General features: G+C 52.0%; 1 protein-coding gene across 1 annotated transcript; it reads right to left on the bottom strand.

Annotated features, from left to right (window-relative positions):
• Window positions 1-4,823: 4,823 nt before the first annotated feature.
• TMEM270 (transmembrane protein 270) lies at window positions 4,824-6,395 on the bottom strand. Its single transcript, XM_052636270.1, has 3 exons — window positions 6,324-6,395; window positions 5,275-5,694; window positions 4,824-5,111 (listed from the first exon to the last, which is right to left on the bottom strand). The coding sequence occupies exons 1-3, from the start codon at window positions 6,393-6,395 to the stop codon at window positions 4,824-4,826; spliced, it is 780 nt and encodes a 259-aa protein (XP_052492230.1).
• Between the last annotated feature and the right edge of the window lie 14,070 nt (window positions 6,396-20,465).

Below are 20,465 nucleotides of genomic sequence, written 5' to 3'. Positions count from 1 at the left end.
CTCAGCCTCCTCTGGACGCAGACGGGGCTGCTCCATGGGGAGGTGGCAGGGTTGGGGTTCAGCTCGGCAAAGGACCCCGGCCGACCCAAGGCACTCAGCCACAAAGCTGAAAGAGGTGCTCCTGCTCCCTGAGCACCAGCATCTGCAAGCCGTGTGCAGGCCCCTTACCAGCCAGGGCGGTTCCCCACAGCTCCGGTGCAGAGTGCGGGCTCCCCATCTCAGAGACGGCCGGTCCCAGAGGCGCCCAGGCTGGGCCAGGCAGGGCCAGAGGGGCACGGGGACCAGCCCCTGGCCCGGGCCTGCCAGGCTCTGCGGGCTGGGGGCTCAAGACGGTGTCTGGGGACAGCCTTCCTAAGGAAGACTTGGGTCGGAGGGGGCCTCCCTAGACCTGAGCCTCCTGTCGCTACACAGAACTTCCGCCCGGATGGTGGGACCGCCTCAGGAAGCACAGACCCCTGCCTCAGCCCCTCCTCGATGTGCAGAGCCGCCCCCTCCCCACCCCTTCCCGTAGACCCTGCAAGTGGGCTGAGAGGGCAAGGATGGAGGCCAATGGTGGGCCCTGGGAAAGCCCCTCTAAGCTTCAGTCCTCACGTCTGCACAGGGGCCCTGGCTCTGGGCTCTAAACCAGGAGGGCCTGGCGGCCCCGGTGGGTAGAGGTCAGAGGTCAGACCTACCTCCCGCAGTGGCTTCTGGGAATCTCAGCCTAGAGGCGGCCTCTGGGCCCGAGCGGAGGAGAGCGGGGTGGGCACAGCGGCCCTGGGGGGCTGTTGGTCACCCCGCAGATGCCTTCTTACCCTGCCCTGGTGAGGCAGCCCAGAGAGGGTCAGCGGGGAGGCGGGCGGAGCGGGAGCCGGCAGAGGCGAGAGGCGCTAACGGGTTATGTCAGGCGGGCGCTCTGGGGAGGGGACCGCCCCTCTCCGCTCCCGCAGCCCCACCTGGGGCCCATGGCCAAGAGTCGGGGCCTGGGGAGAGATGCTGGCCTGATTCTGCTTGACACCGGAAGGCCGGGGAGGGGGCTGCCTGCCCTGAGCCGGGAAGCCGTTTAGCCACGGTAGCCCGGAAGGCAAGGCCCGGGTGAGCCTCCACTCCATCAGGCCTCCGTTGGGTGGCCAACAGGGGGACACCCCCTTGGGCGGCAGGGTCTGTCCAAGCCTACAGGTAGCTCTGCTTGCTGAGCAGCAGAGTCCTGGGATGACCCCCAAGCCTCAGGAGGGGCCCTCTAGCATCCATGACTTCCTCCTCCGGCCAGAGCCCTACCCCGGGGCTCCAGGATCCCATCCCCAACTCAGGGGGCCCTGATTTCTCATATTCTCACTGTTCTGCCTGGGGTCTGCCCAGCACCAACACTCCCCACCATCCTCGGAGACGCACCTTGACAGCCCCCAACATCACTCTCCCTTCTGGGGACAAGGAGAAGCCTGAAAAGGGGCCTGACTCCCAGGGCAGTGGGCTCAGGGAGTGACTAGGAGCCCAAGAACCTAGATGGGTGCTCTGTGCAAGGGTCGGGGGTGGGGGGGGGTTCAGGGTCAATGAAAGGCCTGGGACTGAGGAAGGGGCCCCTCACAATCATGGCTGGGCCGCCAGGGCCCTGTGTGTCTTGGCTGAGCGGGACCCCTGGGCCGCCAGGTATGTAACAATTCCAGCCATTTCCTGCCCTATTAATGAGAAAGGGGCTGATATAAATACACGCTCAGCATAAATAAATACAGGCCAGGCCTGGGACTGCATAGCAGACAGATTGCGTGGAGCCGCTGGCCAGCCCTGCAGCCAACTCCCCCCACCATGTTCGCACCCCCACCACCACCGCCCCCCAACTTGTTTTCCCTCCAGCAGGCCAGGGCCCCTCCACACTCTCAGGCCTGAGATAGACAGACCCGCCCGCCCGCCCTTCAGACCTCAGAACAAGGCCCCCCGTGGCGCTGGGAAGACCTCAGAGCAAGACCCCCCGTGATGCTGGGAAGGCCGCAGGCCCAAGTGAGAGAGAGAGATTGGGGTTTCCCAGCACCGCCCCGCCAGGCCTGGTCGGGTACTGTGTGTGCACAGACCCCGTGCAGCCCTGTGAGGCCCAAGGCTACGGTTGTACCTGTTCACAGGTGAGGAGACTGAGGCTCATGGGGTCAAGGAACTTGCCCAAGGTCACGCAGAGGGGAGGGGGTCAGTCCAGGGTTCAAACTGCAGCCTATCTGACCCCAGGGCCTCTGATCTTCTCACCACCTGTGAGGAAAAGCCACGGGCAGGTTCATGCCTTTCTCCTCTTTCTCCCAAGCCCCAGCCCCGGGTCACCAGGGCCCCTGGAAGGCCCAGGAGCCACTTACTTTGTGGAGCCAGATCTCAGCTCATGTAAGGATCTATGGCTCAACAGGTAAAGAATCCGCCTGCAGCGCAGGAGACACGGGTTCGATCCCTGGGTTGGGAAGATCCCCTGGAGAAGGAAATGGCAACCCACTCCAGTATCCTTGCCTGGAAAATCTAATGGACAGAGGAACCTGGTGGATTGCAGTCCATGGGGTCGCAAAGAGTCGGGTACCACTGAGCGACTAACACACACACATATGGGGCTTGTGGGATGTTAGTTCCCTGACCAGGGATTGAACCCAGGGCCCTAGCAGTGAAAGCATAGAGCCTTAACCACTGGACCACCAGGGAATTATCAACATCTCTGTACTTGTGGTAATTAAAAAAAAAAAAATTTATTGCCCATGGGCCCCACCACTGGTCCCAGCCTCCAGCCCATTCCCAGCTCTATCCTGGCTCCGGTCCTCTCTCTCCAGGTGGCACAGGTACTTGCCACCTCCCCTGCCTTCTTGGCCTTTGAGGCCCCTTTCCACCTGCTCCCTCCCTCCCAGCACCCCAGGCCCATGGCCAGAGCCCTATCAAGTGCCATCTTGGTCCCTGGCCGCTCCCCAGGCGAGCTCTGGGGCCTCCTCCCTGTCCCCCAGCCCCCACCTTCAGCAGGGGGCCGAGCTCACACACCTCTGTGCTCAGCTTTCCCTGCGTGCTGGGTGGGAGTTCCAGAATCCCAGCTGTGTTGACCCCCCCACAGGTGTTCTGCCTGGTTGGCCAGCAGGGAGCCCTTCCGAGTCATCGGGCCAGGGGCAGGCCCTGAGACTCAGAAGCAGGGCCTGGAAGTTCACCCCACATCCACCCCCCGGCCATCTGCAGGTTTTTCTGTGAGAGGCAGGGCAGGAATCTGGCCCTAACTTCTCTAGGAGCCAGAATGGAGGAGCAGAATGTAGGGCAGAGCTCTCTGGAATGTCTTCCCACGCTCATCGCCCCCCCGGCTTGCGAATGAGTAAGGAGCGATCACCAACTCCCAAGAAACCACCTCTCTGCTCCTCTCACAGAAGCACTGCCCTAAGGGTGGCGAATGGGGGAGCTGACCCACTGTGGCCTGAGCACGCCTCGACAGCATCCCCACCCCTTGAGCAGGACCTGGGCAGCTGGGGTCAAGGGCTGAGATACTGGGTGTTTCCCTCTCCCTGGAGGAGATGGATCTGTGGTTGTACTTGTGGGTGAGAGGGTGGATGGACGGGCTTCCTAGGTTGCGCTAGTCCTAAAGAACATGCCTGCCCATGCAGGTGATGTAAGAGATGTGGGTTTGATCCCTGGGTCAGGAAGAGCCCCTGAAGGAGGGCATGGCAACCCACTCTAGTGTTTTTGCCTGGAGAATCCGATGGACAGAGGAGCTTGGGGAGCTACAGTCCACGGGTTGCAAAGGGTCAGACATGACTGAAGCGGCTTAGCAGGCCGGCAGGCAGGCAGGGTGGATGGACAGGTGGGTGAATAGGTAGACAGGCTGAGAGACAGGTGTTTGAGTGGACAGATGGATGGATGAGTGGGGACATGAGTGACCAAGTGTATAAATGGATGCACAGGCCAGCTGCAGACTGGCTCAGGAATAACTCCTTTCTTAAATTTTCTAAATCTCTGAAATGTGAGGCCCTGGCACCCCCCCGAGGCCAGAGTCTCTAACTACCCATCATCCCTAAAAACCTTGGGCATCAGCAGTCTCAGGAAGAAGGCGCATGGACCCAGATGAAGTGAGGGATTCTAGGAAACAAACAAACAAAAAAAAAACTAGGGTCCAGTTCTGGTTCTTGCTCTGACTTATTCTGGGACTGAGGGAATGGATGTTTAAGCTTCTAGGCTCAGTCTCATCTGGATGTCTGCACTGGTAAGTGATTTAAACAAAACTATGTGTGTAAAGCGACTGAGGGGGCTTTCCTGGTGGCTTAGACAGTAAGGAATCTGCCTGCAATGCAGGAGGCCTGGGTTTGATTCCTGAGTGGGGAAGATTCCCTGAGTAGGCAATGGCAACCCACAACAGTATTCTTGCCTGAAGAATCCCATATACAGGGGAGCTTGGCAGGCTATAGTCTTTTTTTGTTTCGTGTTTTCCTTAGAAGATGCCTGAGAGGGTTACCTGGCACAAAGCAGGTGCTCACAGAAGGCGATTTCCTTCCTAGAGGAAGCCCTAGGGCACACACGGCTTAGTCACCAAGTCCTGTCCAACTCCTTGTGACCCCACGGACTGTAGCCCGCCAGGCTCCTCTGTCCATGGGGTTTCCCAGGCAAGAATACTAAAGTGGATTGCCATTTCCTCCTCCAGGAGATCTTCCCCACCCAGGGATCGAGAGCTTTGGCAGGTAGATTCTTTAACACTGAGCCACTTGGGAAGCCCCAGAGGACACACACACCCCCATAAATGCACGTGTGAGTGCATGCGCACACACGCACACGCACATCCCTCCAGCCCAGTATGGAAGAGGGACCGAGGGTGAGACCCCAGGCCAGACCAGACAGGGGAGGCACAGGGGATACATTTATTCTCCAGGCTCTGGCAGGACTGGCCTGGCCTCGGGGGCTGGGGACCCAGGGGGCGGGGTCTCAGGCGAGAGCCCCAAGGCCTTCTGAGGCTCGGCCTCCTGGGCCTGGGCCAGCTGCGCTGTGTGCTCAAAGGCGGCCTGCAGCAGGTGGGAGGCAAGGCAGGTGGTCCAGGTGATGAGGTAGGCCAGGTGCCAGGAGGTGAGTGCTACTCTGCTCTCCACCCACGAGTACAGACTCTTCAGCAGCGCCAGTGACCTCCGCACCACGCAGTTCTCCAGCAGAGCCTGGGGGCGGCGGGGGGGCAAGTGGATGGGCAGGCGGCTGTCCGGAGCTCACAAGCCACACTGCCTGGCCGCTAGGTGCCCCCCCCATGACCCCCCAGCCCAGCCCAGGCCCAGTGTCCCAGGTCTGCGCTCCTCAGCCCAGCCGGCACCTGCCCTCACCCACCTTCCTGGGCAGCCGGCCCAGGCTGCAGCACTGGGCTTTCCGGTACAGTCTCCAGACCAGCAGCAGCAACAGCAACGCAGCCAGCATCAGGCTGTGCAGACACGACAGGAACAGGTCCGTCCAGGTGGCTGCAGACAGGCCCATCTGCTCCCAGGCCCCCAGCCACTTCGGGGCCAGGCCTAAGGCCCGGGCACAGCCCAGCAGGCCTGTCCACACCAGCCTGGGCACCCGCAGGGCCAGGCACACAGGGACCTCTAGCAGCATCAGCCCAGCCCGGAGAACCCGGCCCACGGGGCAGCCGGCGATCCTGGGGGGTGGGTGGGACCCCTGGGCCTCCCGGGTCAGCCCCGACAGCCAGTGGTTGAAGAGGAAGATCTTGAGGAGCAGGAAGTTGTAGAGGTGGGCCCGGTTCTGGACGAGCTACAGGAAGGGGAGACCGTTGTCACCCGTTGCTGGTCACTTGCCACGGGGGCCTGACTGTCCCGGGCTTTACGGTGCCGGTGTGGCTGCCAGGCCATCCGGGGCCAGGCCCTCCCCTTCTCAAGGCCTGTTTCCCCCACCCCATGAGTGATCTTTATCTGTCCACTTGGAAGGACTCCATTCTCAGGAGGGAGCTTTAGTAGGTGTTTCATATTATATTTGATTTTCTTTCCTCTGGGTTTCCCCCCCCCCCCGCCTCGTTTTTTTTTTAGTCACACCAGGTGGCTTGCAGGGTCTTAGTTCCCTGACTAAGGATCAAACCTGTGTCCCCTGCAGGGGAAGCACAGAGTCTTAACCGCTGGAACACCAGGAAATTCCCTTTCCTTTGGGTTTCAATGGTTATTTACCACCCTCCAGACTAAGGTCATGTTTGAAAAAGAGGGGTGGGAAGGTCAGTGTTTAACCCACAGGAGTGCTCTAAAGAAAATTCTGCGGCTCTGCGGCTTGGGGGTGAGGCTTCTGAAAGCTATGGGATTACTCCAGGAGGAGGGCAGCCACCTCGTTTCACCAGCAGCACCCAGCAGCAGCTTTGGCCCTCGGCCCCCTGGCCCTCATCAACTCCCCCTCACCAGTGTGGACAGCTTCACCACCAGCAGCAGAGTTCCCGAGAGGCTGGATCTGACCGGAGGGACGGCCTCCATGTCTGGCCCTCCTTTCGTTTCTCCAGTGGAAGAAGCAGGGTGACCTCACAGACACCGCAGGGTGGGGACCAAGTTACCGTGGGGACCCAGTTGCCACGAAAGTCTCCCCTTTCCTTGCCTCCTGCCCCATCACTGCTCAAGAACTGGGGTAATTGTCTTCCGCATCCTGTCGCCTTCCTGATGGGAGACTGCTCCCAGAGACATCAACTCCACAAACTTCCGGTCGGTCCGGCACAGGCACCCAAGGCAGCCCAAAGATGCTGTACCTCCCACCTCCTTCCAAAGCCTGAAGGACCAGAGACCCAGGAGACAGAGATCTTCACCCCAGGGCCGCAGGCGACAGGACGCTTGCAGGCAGATGGAAGCCTCAACCGCCCGACTCTGAAAGCTCCTACCTAACCCCCTCTCATCCTTCTTGTATTTTGCTAAAAGATTGGTCTCATCACAAAGTAGAGAAGTCAGCTGTAACCTTTATTCTCTGATCTGAGTGAGGCGTCAGTGGCTTCCAAGACTCAGATGAGGGCAGGGGAGAGAAAATGTGCCCACGAAAGTCTTCAGAGGGTCTTGGAGAAAGGCATTCAGAGAGGGAAAGGGGGCAATTTGCTGAGCGAGACCCCTGGGGGGGCCACAGGCTGCCTGGAAGAGAGGTTTCTGGAAGCCGTGGACCAGAGTTAAAGTCTTAGAATTCTGAGAGAATCCAGAACCTTGATCACAGCCTTTTCTACAATGCTTTCCTGTCTGGGTCTCAGCAAGTGCCCAGAGAGGCTCCAAGGATGAGGCTCTCAAGCCACTTAGAAATTTTTTAAAAGCGCGCCCTCTGGTGGCCCGTGAGTGCAGGGCACAATAGCAGTCTCACTCCCTTTCTCCGCGAGGACCCTCGTGCAGGATACAACCCGCCATAAAGAGTCCCTGGAAGGTCAGAGGTGACCCCTGCCCAGGATGGGCCCCGTTCGCCCATTTGTGTCCTCTCCCGGGGCGACAGCTGGGGTCCACTTCGAGGAGGGTGCAAAGTCCCTCGGCTCCATCCGAGGCCCTTACCCCTCCCCCACCACCCTCTACAGTCCCCCAACACTATAGCCCTGAGGGGAAGCTGGGGTTCAAAAAGGCCTCCTTCAGCTAAGTTTTGAAGGATGGGTGGGAGCTTTCCGGAGTAGGAAGGGTGGTATGGGCAGAAGGAACTGCATGATTCCAACAATTCAGTATGGGTGGAGCATAAACTGCGCTTCTGGAGAAGGAAATGGCAACCCACTCCAGTGTTCTTGCCTGAAAAATCCCACAGACAGAGAAGCCTGGCTGGCTGCAGTCCGTGGGGTCGCAAAGAGTCAGGCACACCTGAGCGACTGAGCATGCAAGGTTTATTTCTTCTTTGGGTGACCATTAGTTTGCACTCAAAAGAATCACAATGGGACTTCCCTGGTGGTCCAGTGGCTGCATCCAATGTAGGGGGCCTGGGTTCAACCCCTAGTCAGGGAACTAGATCCCACAGGTCAAAATTAAAGATCCCACATGCTGCAACTAAGACTCAGCACAAATTAATTAATTTTTAAAAAAGAATCGCAGTTTACAGTTGTTTTAACTTGTATTTGTATTAAGTTATTTTAAAATACGATGGTTATCTTTATCAAACCAGTTGATTTTGTAATAATAAATGTCCACATTTAAATGCCCACATTTGAATTGATGCTTTCAAACTACGGTGCTGGAGAAGACTCTTGAGAGTCCCTTGGACTGCAAGGGGATCAAAGGAAATCAGCCCTGAATATTCATTGGAAGGACTGATGCTGAAGCTGAAGCGCCAATATTTTGGCCACCTGATGGGAAGAGTCGACTCACTGGAAAAGATCCTGATGCTGGGAAAGATTGAAGGCAGGGGGAGAAGGGGGTGACAGAGGACAAGATGGGTGGCATCAGCAGCACCAACTCAATGGAAATGAGTTTGAGCAAGCTCCAGGAGATGGTGAAAGACGGGGAAGCCTGGCGAGCTGCGGTCTATGGAGTCTCAAAGAGTCGGACACAACTGAGCAACTGAACAACAACAAATCACTAGCCATAGGCGTTAGTTTCTGCAAAAATCCCCCAGTCAGTAATGTGTTAGAAAGAAACAACAGGCCCAACATGGAGTCACTTGTGCTAAGCCCCACCAGGACTTAAAGTGAGTGAGCAAGTGAAAGTCACTCAGAGTCCAACTCTTTGCAGCCCCACAGTCTATACAGTGCATGGAATTCTCCAGGCCAGAATATTCGAGCAGGTAGCCTTTCCCTTCTCCAGGGGATCTTCCCGAGCCAGGGATGGAACCCAGGTCTCCCGCATTGCACGTGGATTCTTTACCAGCTGAGCCACAAGGGAAGCCCAGGACTTAATATTTATCTTAATTGCAATTTCCACCTCTCCCAGGAGTGGAATTTTAAGCCAATTCATCTGAAGTTTTTGCTTTTCTCTAAGAGAAGGTGACCTGACTTGAAATAATTCACCCTCTAACTTCCTTGTCCTGCTCTCCTCCTGCCTATAAAAGCCTCCCTTTTGTACTGCTGTTCCACTCCTTGGAGCTCCTCTCTACCTGCTGGGCAGGATGCAGACTGTTCAAGATTTTTGAATGAAGCCAATTCAATCATCAAATGTACTCAACTGAATTTTTGTCTTAATTTATTTTTTATTGAAGGATAATTGCTTTACAGAATTTTGCTGTTTTCTGTCAAACCTCGACATGAATCAGCCATAAGTATACATATATCCCTTCCCTTTTGAAACGCCTTCCCATCTTCCTCCCTGTACTCAACTGAATTTTGACTTTTAACAGATTTGGTGGCAGTGGTGGGATCCAAGATGACCTTCTTCTGATGGCGTTCACGGACAATGAGAAAGACAAGTGTGGTGCCAGCAAACCCCTTTTTGACCGTACTGTCTTCTCAACATGTCTGAGGCCAGAGGAAGTTCATCGTGGTCATGAGCTCTGCTTTCTTTGCATCAAGTGCCTGGTCTAATTGGCTTTCTAGTCAGTTCCCCTTTTGCTTGGAAACCCCAGTTCTTGATAGTGCCCCCAGATTTCATGTTGGGAATTGCTGGTGATTTAGTCTGCAGTTTCCCACTTTGAAATCCTTCCCCAAATTCCACATCGGGAAATGCGGTAGCCACTGTAGTTCCCCATTTGTTTGGAATCAAGCTTCCATCTTCACTTAGCTGAGGTCTTTTGTTCAAGGCTTTTCCCCCACTCCAGAGTTCCATGGGAATTCTTGGTGGTTACCAGCTGGAGTTGGACTGGGTCCAACTTGAGCTGGACAGAGTCCAGTAAAAACAATGGCTAACAGGAATCTCAGAAGCCAAAAAGCTGCAAAATCGGTGGGTCCTGTGCAAAACACTGGGGATATCCAAATCAAATTGATTAGGAAGAGAAGCAGTTAGACATCAAAGCAGATTGCTTCCACTCAAGACACCAGATCAAGACTTTATACTTTACATGAAACTCAGGACTTGCCTGGCAGTCCCGTGGTTAAGACTCTGAGCTCCCAAGGTAGGGGACTCAGGTTTGATCCCTGGTTGGGGAATTAAGATCCTGCATGCCACAGAGCTTGGTCAAAAAACAAACAAACAAACACGAAACTCTCTCTTTTTCCTCTCCTTTACCCTGGCATTGGCCTGGAAAGATAATGACATCACTCATATTTCTCAGGCCATTGCTAGAGGGGTTAAGTTCTGGAATTTAGAACAATTTTTTATTTCAGGCTAGAAGTTTCTTCCCCCATATGCACTAAAAATCCTGAATGACCCTTGTGTGGGGGTGGGGGTGGGGAGGTGTTTAGTTGTTCAGTCGTGTCCAACTCTTTGTGACTCTTTGAACTGTAGCCCACCAGGCTCCTCTGTCCATGGGATTTTTTCATGCAAGAATACTGGAAGAGGTTCCCATTTCCTTCTCCAGGAGATCTTCCTGACCCAGGGATCGAACCCACGCCTCCTGTGTCTCGGCATTGCAGACGGATTCTTTACCTGCTAGGCCATCAGGGAAGCACAAAGGAGCCCTGGCTTAGGAGTAAATACAATGGAAGTGCAATCAGAACCCTCTCCTTAACTCTTGAAACATTGCAGATTCTGTTTCTAAGACACTGGCTACCCAGCAAAGATCCTTAGACTCTCTGGCCAAAGTTGTTCTTGGTAACAGAATTATCTTTTAGCTGAGCTCTTCTATGGCCAGCATCACCTACCATACTAGAGTTAATACTTCTGGGGAAGCCAAAACTCAGTTACATAAGATCCCTGAGCAAACCATTGGCTTTTAAAGGTGACTCCTTCAGTGGGGTCTTCCTTTAACTTGATGTTGAGTGGTTTGGGTCTTGAAGACCCACGGCTCCCAAGTGCACTCTTAACACTGGGAATTATCCCGCCTGTAGTTAAAATAATATCCCTAGTACATTGCATATCCTCTCTAACGCTTTAAATGCATATTCACAGCCTCTAGTCACCAAGCAAACCTCCCTAAGACTGGACCTCAAAAGAGGAACAAAGCAAATGATTGAAAAATGGTGAGCCTGGAGTGGTGAACTGTGAATTGCACAAAGATTCAGCAACAAAGCAGCATCAACAAAAGCGGTGAGAACTATAGGGCAGTAGGTGAGTGGTGCTAATGCCTTAAATATTTATCCCATTTCTCAGTTAGGCTGAGAGTTTGATCAAAGTGGAATTGTTGAAAAGAAACAAGAGGTCCAAAATGGAGTCATTTATGCTAAGCTCCACCAAGGCTTACTACCTAGCCTGATGACATTACTGATTCAGTGGACGTGAATTTAAGCAAACTCCAGGAGACAGTGGAAGACAGAGGAGCCTGATGTGCTACAGTCCATGGGGGTCACAAAGAGTCAGACATGACTTAGCAACTAAAAAACAACAGCGATTATAATTTCAGCCTTTCTCAAGAGTGGTGTTTTAAACCAATCAGTCTGGAGTTACTTGGTGAGCCACTAATAAGCAAATCTGCCTAAGACTTCCTGACTTCCCCTAAGGGGAGATAACCCTGCCTAACTAGTCCCTTGGACTCCAAGGAGATCAAACCAGTCAGTCCTAAAGGAAATCAACCCTGAATATTCATTGGAAGGACTGATGGTGACACTGAAGTTCCAATACTTTGGCCACCTGATGCGAAGAGCTGCCTTGTTGGAAAAGACCCTGATGCTGGACAAGATTGAGGGCAGGAGGAGAAGGGGACGACAGAGCGTGAGATGGTTGAATGGCATCACTGACTCAATGGACATGAGTTTGAGTGAGCTCTGGGAGTTGGTGATGGACAGGGAAGCCTGTCATACTGCAGTCCATGGGGTCGCAAGGAGTCGGACAGGACAAAGTGACTGAAGTGAACTCGTCCACTGTGTCTGTTTCCATGTCCCGCCCCCTTCTGTCTATAAAAACCTTCCATTTTGTACAGCTCCTCAAAGCGCCTTTCTGATTGCTTGATGGGATGCTACTCTACTCATGAGTTGTTGAATAAAGCCAATTAGATCTTCAAGTGTGGGCCCCCTGGTGGCTCCGTGGTAAAGAGCCCATCTACCGATGTGGGAGCCGTGGATTTGATCCCTGGGTTGGGAAGATCCCCTGGAGAAGGAAATAGCAACCCACCCCAGTGATCTTGCCTGGAGAATCCCATGGACAGAGAAGCCTGGTTGAGCTACAGTCCACGGGGTCGGGAAGAGTTGACTGAGCACGCATGCACGCACACGCCACAGAAAAACCCAAACCAAGTTTTTGGGCAACTCAGTATTTGTTGAATTAATAAATGAATGAGTGAGTAATGGCCTCAGATATCCCCACTTGCCAGGCTGGAATAGGAGCAGAGGAGCTGCTGCAGAAGCCCGCCCCCCGCCCTTGCATCCCGCAGCAGAGAGCCCTCCCCTCCTTTCTCTTCCCTGCCTAACACCTAGGTTCAAGGCCATGCGTGCACTACTGTGCTCAGTGGTTAGACCACATCTCCCCTTCCTCAGAGGAAGGACCAAGTGGCATAAGGCAATCAGTGACCGCTGCATTGTCAAACGCCAGGGGGCGCCATTCCCCGGGCCCGATCCCTCTCCATAGAGATTCGTCGCCTCAGCCCAGGACTCAGGCCTAGAGATGCAGGAAGCGTCACCTCCCTCCCAGTCCCAAGGCCTGCCAGGTGCGCTCCCTGAGGGTGCAGGACGACGGCAAGACCGCAAGGGGGCAGCAAACACCTGGGGCGCAGGTGCCCAACGCACCTGAGCGCGCTGCGCAAATTGATGCAAAGTTTTCTGTGGCTGATTTTGTCCCTTCTCAGCCTGCGACAACAACTTACGTCATGCCGAGGAGCTCGCCCGGTGCAGGTCCCATCCTGCCTGAGTCGCTGGAGGCGAAACCGCTGAAAAATGTTGGGGACGAATAGTCTTTCTTCCTCCTTCCAACATGAAAACCTCACTTCATTTCAAATCTTCATTTTTTTTCACTCAGAAGAAGGCAAAATTGATAAATATGCCTTCAAACTTACTGTGACTTGCTTTTTTCTTTTTTTTTTTTTTTTACTTTCTAATGATGGCTTGATTGAAAATGCAAAAATCATCATTAAAAACTGATGAAAGCTGAAGAACCTATACCTGACTAAGGGAAAAGGTTTTTGGAATCAGAGGACAGACTTGCAACTGAACTGACCTCTACCACTTAATCATAAATCTAAGCTCCCGCCCCAGGTCTCTTTATCTGTAAAGCTGGTACATAGTTTATATATAGAATCTGCCAGGTGAGGCCTTGGGGAGGAGCCGATGAAATAATGTCTGTGAAATGCTTTGCCCAGCACTTGGCCACACACCAATGCTTGGGAGCTCATGGGTGAGTGAAGTCAGCGTCCACAGGTGAGAAGGAATGCAAGGATTTTTTAAAAAACAAAATAAGCCACAGGTTGCTTTCAAATATGTACAAATTTCTACAAAAAAATCAACCCAAGGGCATGCATTTTGCTAATTTATAAACCAATATGTGGAAATATTCACTGCAATCAAACCACTTTCAAACAATTCACTTGGAGCCCAAGACTAGATTGTAAAATTTAAAAAAAAAAAGAAAACGACCATATTGAAAAGGATCATCGCTACTTTAAAATTAATGCAAAAACTTTATTGCACACAAGCACGAATGAAAAAACTTTAAAAAGAGTTCTTTAAAAGGATATGAAGTTGTGAAACCATCCCATTGTTGAAAAACATTCATCACCACACCCCAAAAAACGTTTGGATAAATGGGGCAAAAAGCACATCAACGCCCACAACAGATTGTAAAGTCACACTGCACGGTACAAAAAACAACAGCGGAAAATATAATTTTCACCCATTCATTTATTAATTTATGCAGAACCAATGTGTTTCACACTCTTGTTTTCTGCCAGCTCTCCTGGACTTCTCTCTGGGATCTTCCCCCACCCACCCACTCCCTACGCTTCCTCAGCAACTCCTCTCCCTACTTGCTCCTTCTGGCTGTCAAAAGGGGGCTTCCTGGGTGACTCAGTGGTACAGAGCCCACCTGCCAATGCAGGGGACAGAGGAGACGTGGGTTCGTTTCCTGGGTCGGGAAGATTCCCTGGAGGAGGGCGTGACAATCCATTCCAGTATTCTTGCCGGGAAAATCCCATGGATAGAGGAGCCTGGTGGGCTACAGTCCATAGGGTGGCAAAGAGTCAGACACGACTGAAGCGACTAAACACGCACTCATCAAAGGACATTTAGGTGTTTCCATTTCTACTGTGAATAACACTGCAGTGAACTTGGGGTATAGATGGGTCTCCTCACAATCCTGATTCCGATTCCTTTGCAGCCGCACCCAGAAGTGGGCTTGCTGGATCCTAAGGTAGTTCTAAGTTTAATTTTCTGAGGAAACTCCATCCTGTGTTCCAGAATGGCCGCACTAATTTACATTTCCACGCGTGAGATGTGACCACGTGGATGGAGCTGGAGGACACTACTCTAAGAGAAATAAGCAAGACACAGAAAGAGAAAGACCGCGTGACCTCGGTTCCATGCAGCATCTAACAAAGCTGAACTCTTAGAAAGTATAAAGAGGGTAGCCAGAGGCTGGGGTTGGAGGAAATGACAACCCACTCCAGTATCAAAGGGTACGAAGTCTCAGTTACACAGGATGAGTAAGGTTTAAAGAGCTAACCTGCAGCACGGCAAAGACAGCTGACAATGCTGCGTTGTGTACTTGAGACTTGCTAAGGGGCTAGGTTTAATTACATCTTCTCAACACATGCTGACTGTAGAGGTGACAGAAATGTTGTTTAGCCGGATTGTGGCGATTGTTTCACAATGTATAGGTATCCCAAAACACCAAACTGTAAACATTAAGTGTATACAGTTTGGGGAGTTCCCTGGTGGTCTAGCGGTTGGACTGGGTGCTTTCACTGCCATGGCCGGAGGTTCAATCCCTGGTGAACTGAGATCCTGCAAGCCGTGCGACTCAGCAAAAAGGAAGAAAAAGTATACAATTTTTATTAAAAGAAAGAAAAATGTTCCTCACTGCCCCTTCACTTGATCATTTAAGCCATATTGTTGAAAGAAGTTGTGCAGCCACCAGCCACTGGCCACATAGCTTCTGCCCATGCCGCCCCACTGCCCTGGCCCAAGTCACTGATAAACTTCTTGTTGCTGGATCTGGTGTAGAGAGAGCTGGAGCAAAGCCAAAAGGTAGTGACAGCCTGGAAGAAATGTGTGCAACCCGTGAAACAGTCCAAGGACAAGTAGCCAGAATTCACGGAATATCTAAGGAACGCCTACACATCAGTAAGATAAAATCAAGTGACTCAGTGGAACACCTAGGCAAAGGCAAGTCACAGGAGGGAGAAAAAAAACCAAAGAGCCAAGAATGTAGGAAAAGACGTTCGACTTCGTTAGTTAGCGAGGGAGATGCAAAATTAAAACCACAATGAGATACTATCTCATTTGCAAAAACCAAGAAAGTCTGACGCTACACTGGGCATGGATGAGCTCACGGGGCTATCGGAGCATCGAACTTTGCCCATCTCTGAGCCCACAGCTCTCTGTTGGTTTTTCAGACTCTCAGAGTGGTGAGAAGGGTCCTGTACAAAACCACCCATTACTCAGACATGGGAAACTGAAATGCAAGTTACCAAAATAGCAATTACCCTCACTGAACCTTTGTTTTCTCTCCATCCTGCTTCACAACCGGTTGGATTGTTTTTAACCACCCCCTCAAGGGTTGCACACCCCAGCCTGAAAGGCACTCCTTCCAGAAGCATTCATCTGTGAATGAAAAAGCATGTGCGAGACTGCGTGTGGCAGCATTTTTTCCATCACTAGGAAAAATGAATAAATATACTGGGTATATCGGGCTCAGGGATGACTAAGCAGTGGTTAAAATGAATGTGATCTATATGCGTCAGCATGGACAGGTCTGAAAAACATAGTGTCACGTGAGAGGGGAAAGTTACAGAGTAATAGCTGTGAAATGATAGCATGTGTATAATTTTTTTCAAACCCATTAAGCAGTATTATATGCTGTTCTGGACACAAGTATAGTGAAAATATTTTTTAAAAAAAAACAAGACCTAGGGACTTCCCTGGTGGTCCAGGGGTAAAGCTCCGTGCTTCCAAAGCCTTGGAAGCACAGAGCTCAGGTTCAATCCCTGGTTGGGGAACTAGGATCCCACATGCTGCATGTTCTGGCCAAAGAAAGACGTAGAAGATCCCTGCCCATTCGTGATGGTAGCTGGTTCCCTAGAGCAGCAGATGGAGGAGGGTGAGACTCAGAGGGAACTTCAGCTTCACCTGTAATGCATTCCTCTTTTTCTATTTTCAAATATTCAGAAGCCGTAATGACAAAGCACTAACGTTTGTTCACTCCACACGGTGGATACCTTGAGGTTGAGAACAAGCCAGGCGAGCAAAGATCTGAAAGAAGAGTAATCAGGCCAAGAAAAAAAAAAAAAACAAAAAACCAGCAGTGCAAAGGCCCTGAGGTCACCATACCACGTTTCAGGATCAGCAGAGGCCAGGATGCCGGAGTGAAGAAGAAAAAGGTTAAGGATGAGGTTGGTAAGGAATCTGATTTGAGGTTAAGCAGGAGGGGAAATTCACCAAACTTATACTATAAAGACATCATTCTGGTTGGGCATATCTTATTAACAATTGAAACTGAGTGGTAAACACATAAGGTTATTGTCTTAATCTCTTCTTTTGTGTGTGTTTGAAATTTCCCATTAGAAGTTAAAAAATAATAATAATGACCTCTGGCTGTGAGGGAAACGGACTGGGTATGGGGACAACGGGGAGGCAGGGAGGCCAGTTTAGAGGTCGCCAAAGGGGTCTGGGGAAGGTGGGAGGGGCTGGGGAGGAATGGAACAGACACGGGATTTGCCCACAGACAGAATGTGGGATGAGAGAAAATTTGGGCGGAGTCTTTGCATGCCTAGTGGTTCCGGCGTCTGTGAAGATGGGAGGGGTTTGGGAGGAGGAGGCCCAGGAGAGCCCCCCTCTGAAAGGAGAGGTCAGGCACACAAGTCCACAGTTCAGGGAAGAGTCAGAGCCAGTCACCCATTTGGGAGTCACTGGGGGCTTCTTAGGTGGTGCTAGTGGTAAAGAACCCGCCCGCCAATGCAGGAGACACAAGAGCCGCGGGTTCAATCCCGGGGTCGGGAAGATCCCCTGGAGGAGGGCATGGCAACCCACTCCAATATTCCTGCTTGGAGAACTCTATGGACAGAGGCGCCCGGCAGGCTACAGTCCTTGAGGTCGTAAAGAGTTGGAAAATGACTGAGGAGACTTGGCACGCACATACGGCGTATAAATAGCATTTAAACCCACGAGACTGGATGACAAAGACCACCTAGGATGTGGGTGTTGACGGAGGAGAAAGAGGGCCCAGGACAAGCCCGGGGAAGCCCTCCTATTACAGGTGGACAAGAGGAGAGGAGGAGGCAGCAGGAAAGGAGACCAGAAGAAGCAGCTTCTCAGGAAGGAGAACGCACCAGAGAAGGGATGTTCCTCTCCCCTCATTCTCCGAGCTCCACAACCTATAATCCCCACGGCAGTCCCTGATGCTGCTCAGATTCCAGTTCTTGCGTAAATAATAGCAACAGCCTCGGACCCTGCAGTCACCATGTCCACTCTCACTATCTTTATTTTTGACTGAAACAGGTCTTAGTTGAGGTATGCAAGATCTTTACTTGCGGCATGGGAACTTTTAGTTTCGGCTTGGGCATGTAGGATCTAGTTCCCTGACCAGGGATTGAACCCGGGGACCCCTGTCTTGGGAGCACAGAGTCTTCACCACTGAGCCACCAGGGAAGTCCCCACTCTCACCATCTTTGTCAAACGCAGATCTGACACTGTAACTCCCCGCAACTCATTCAAGGTTAGAAACCAAGTCCTCAGCCTGGTAACCGCGCTCCCCTCGGCCTGGGTTCTGCACGCGGCTGCTGCTCCACCCGCAAATGCTCCCACATCGAGAAGCGGGCCCTGCAGCTTGGACCAACAGCCATTCCCCCTCCCTCCTCCCTGGACACCCTGCTTGCCTCCCACAACCCAGCCTGGGAGTACCAGACCTTGCTTTCCCGGTCTCTGGGGTTTCTGGGAAAACATCTTCCCCCAAAGGACAAGAGAGAGACCAGGAGACAAGGCCTTCTGCAGCCCACCTTGGGGTTTTGTCTGTGAGGACACACGAGTGCCTGAGCTGCTGTCACTGTCTTCGGACCAGAAGGGGCTCCCAGAGCAAAGGCACGGCACAAACCAGCAAACCAGAGAATGGACTTTGAGTCCAAATCAGTTGCGCTTTGGTTTTGCTAACCACTGGACTTCCTGTCAGAGGAAACGGCAACCCACCACTTACTCCACCTCGGGCAGGTTTGTGGTTTTGACAGTTGCACTCAGAAACTTCTCAGCTGGAGTTGGGGACCGACTGCTGGCAGGGTTGGGGCTTCCATTTGGATGATGAGCACGGTCTTAAATTAACTATGCTGATGCTTATGTAGATTGGAATAGACTAGAAAGCATCCAACTGGCGGTGTGTGAATTTTACCAATGAAATTGATGAGAAAGCCAAAAAAAATAAAAGCACCATCCCAACTGACCTCCATATGTTCACGCATGTGCACACCCGGCCTCACATGCCTGACCCCCGAAAAGCAGTGGCTTTTCCCCTAGAGCTCATCTCCAGGTCTTGCTTCATCGCCCCCTCGCCCTGGCCCACTCCCTCTGGCTACAGATGACTCTGGCCTTTCTCCTCCACCACCAGCAACCCCTGACCTGTGGCTTGTACATCTGAGATCCGACGGTAGCTTTGAAAGATGAGCAGCTGCTGTTACTGAGGCGGGAGCTATGTGGACCCCAGGCTGGTCAGCTGTGCCCTGTAGACAGATGAGCCGAGATAGCGGGAGCCAGAGAAGAGCCGAGCCTTGCCCAGATAAGACATGGAGACCACATATTTCTCATTCTTGAGGTCAAGGAGCCCTTCCTAACTACACATGTGCAGAAAGGCTCCTTGAAGGTCAAAAAGGTAGGGGGCACCACTCTATAGTAAGTGATGTCAACCTACCTATAAGGCTCTTTGCTAGAATCCATCTTGACTAAGAGATGTGCGTGCACACATGGAAGGACCCTGAGATATACACCAAATACAGCCTCAGAACTTGGCAAAACGAAATGACTGGCCAAGGGGAACCCGGAAGAAACTCCCCCGAAAGTAATTTGGGCGGAATTTGAGTTAGTCCTAATGAGGTGGATGAACCTAGAGCCTACTAAACAGAGTGAAGAAAGTCAGAAAGAGAAAGACAAATATTGTATACTAGCGCATACATATGGAATCTAGAAAGACGGTGCTGATGAACCTGTTGGAAGAGCAATAATGGACACACAGACATAAAGAACAGACTTACGGACACGGCTGAGGGGCAAGAAGGAGAGGGTGGGATGTATGGAGAGAGTAACATGGAAACACACATTCAGTTCAGTTCAGTCACTCAGTCGTGTCTGACTCTTTGCGACCCCATGAATCGCAGCACTCCAGGCCTCCCTGTCCATCACCATCTCCCGGAGTTCACTCAGACTCACGTCCATCGAGTCCGTGATGCCATCCAGCCATCTCATCCTCAATCGCCCCTTCTCCTCCTGCCCCCAATATCTCCCAGCATCAGAGTCTTTTCCAATGAGTCAGCTCTTCACATGAGGTGGCCAAAGTACTGGAGCTTCAGCTTTAACATCATTCCTTCCAAAGAAATCCCAGGGTTGATCTCCTTCAGAATGGACTGGTTGGATCTCCTTGCAGTCCAAGGGACTCTCAAGAGTCTTCTCCAACACCACAGTTCAAAAGGATCAATTCTTCGGCGCTCTGCCTTCTTCACAGTCCAACTCTCACATCCGTACATGACCACAGGAGAAACCATAGCCTTGACTAGACGGACCTTAGTCGGCAAAGTAATGTCTCTGCTTTTGAATATACTATCTAGGTTGGTCATAACTTTTCTTCCAAGGAGGAAGCGTCTTTTAATCTCATGGCTGTAGTCACCATCTGCAGTGATTTTGGAGACCCCCAAAATAAAGTCTGACACTGTTTCTACTGTTTCCCCACCTATTCCCATGAAGTGATGGGACCAGATGCCATGATCTTCGTTTTCTGAATGTTGAGCTTTAAGCCAGCTTCTTCACTCTCCTCTTTCACTTTCATCAAGAGGCTTTTTAGCTCCTCTTCACTTTCTGCCATAAGGGTGGTGTCATCTGCATATCTGAGGTTATTGATATTTCTCCTGGCAATCTTGATTCCAGCTTGTGTTTCTTCCAGTCCAGCGTTTCTCATGGTGTACTCTGCATAGAAGTTAAATAAGCAGGGTGACAATATACAGCCTTGACGTACTCCTTTTCCTATTTGGAACCAGTCTGTTGTTCCATGTCCAGTTCTAACTGTTGCTTCCTGAGCTGCATACAGATGTCTCAAGAGGCAGGTCAAGTGGTCTGGTATTCCCATCTCTTTCAGAATTCTCCACAGTTTGTTGTGATCCACACAGTCAAAGGCTTTGGCATAGTCAAGAAAGCAGAAATAGATGTTTTTCTGGAACTCTCTTGCTTTTTCCATGATCCAGCA

The sequence above is a fragment of the Budorcas taxicolor genome, chromosome 2 (assembly GCF_023091745.1).
Source record: "Budorcas taxicolor isolate Tak-1 chromosome 2, Takin1.1, whole genome shotgun sequence".
In the NCBI taxonomy this organism is placed as follows: Eukaryota; Metazoa; Chordata; class Mammalia; order Artiodactyla; family Bovidae; genus Budorcas; species Budorcas taxicolor.
The sequence above is the reverse complement of the archived record's forward strand: the minus strand, read 5'-3'. Positions and strand labels throughout refer to the sequence as shown.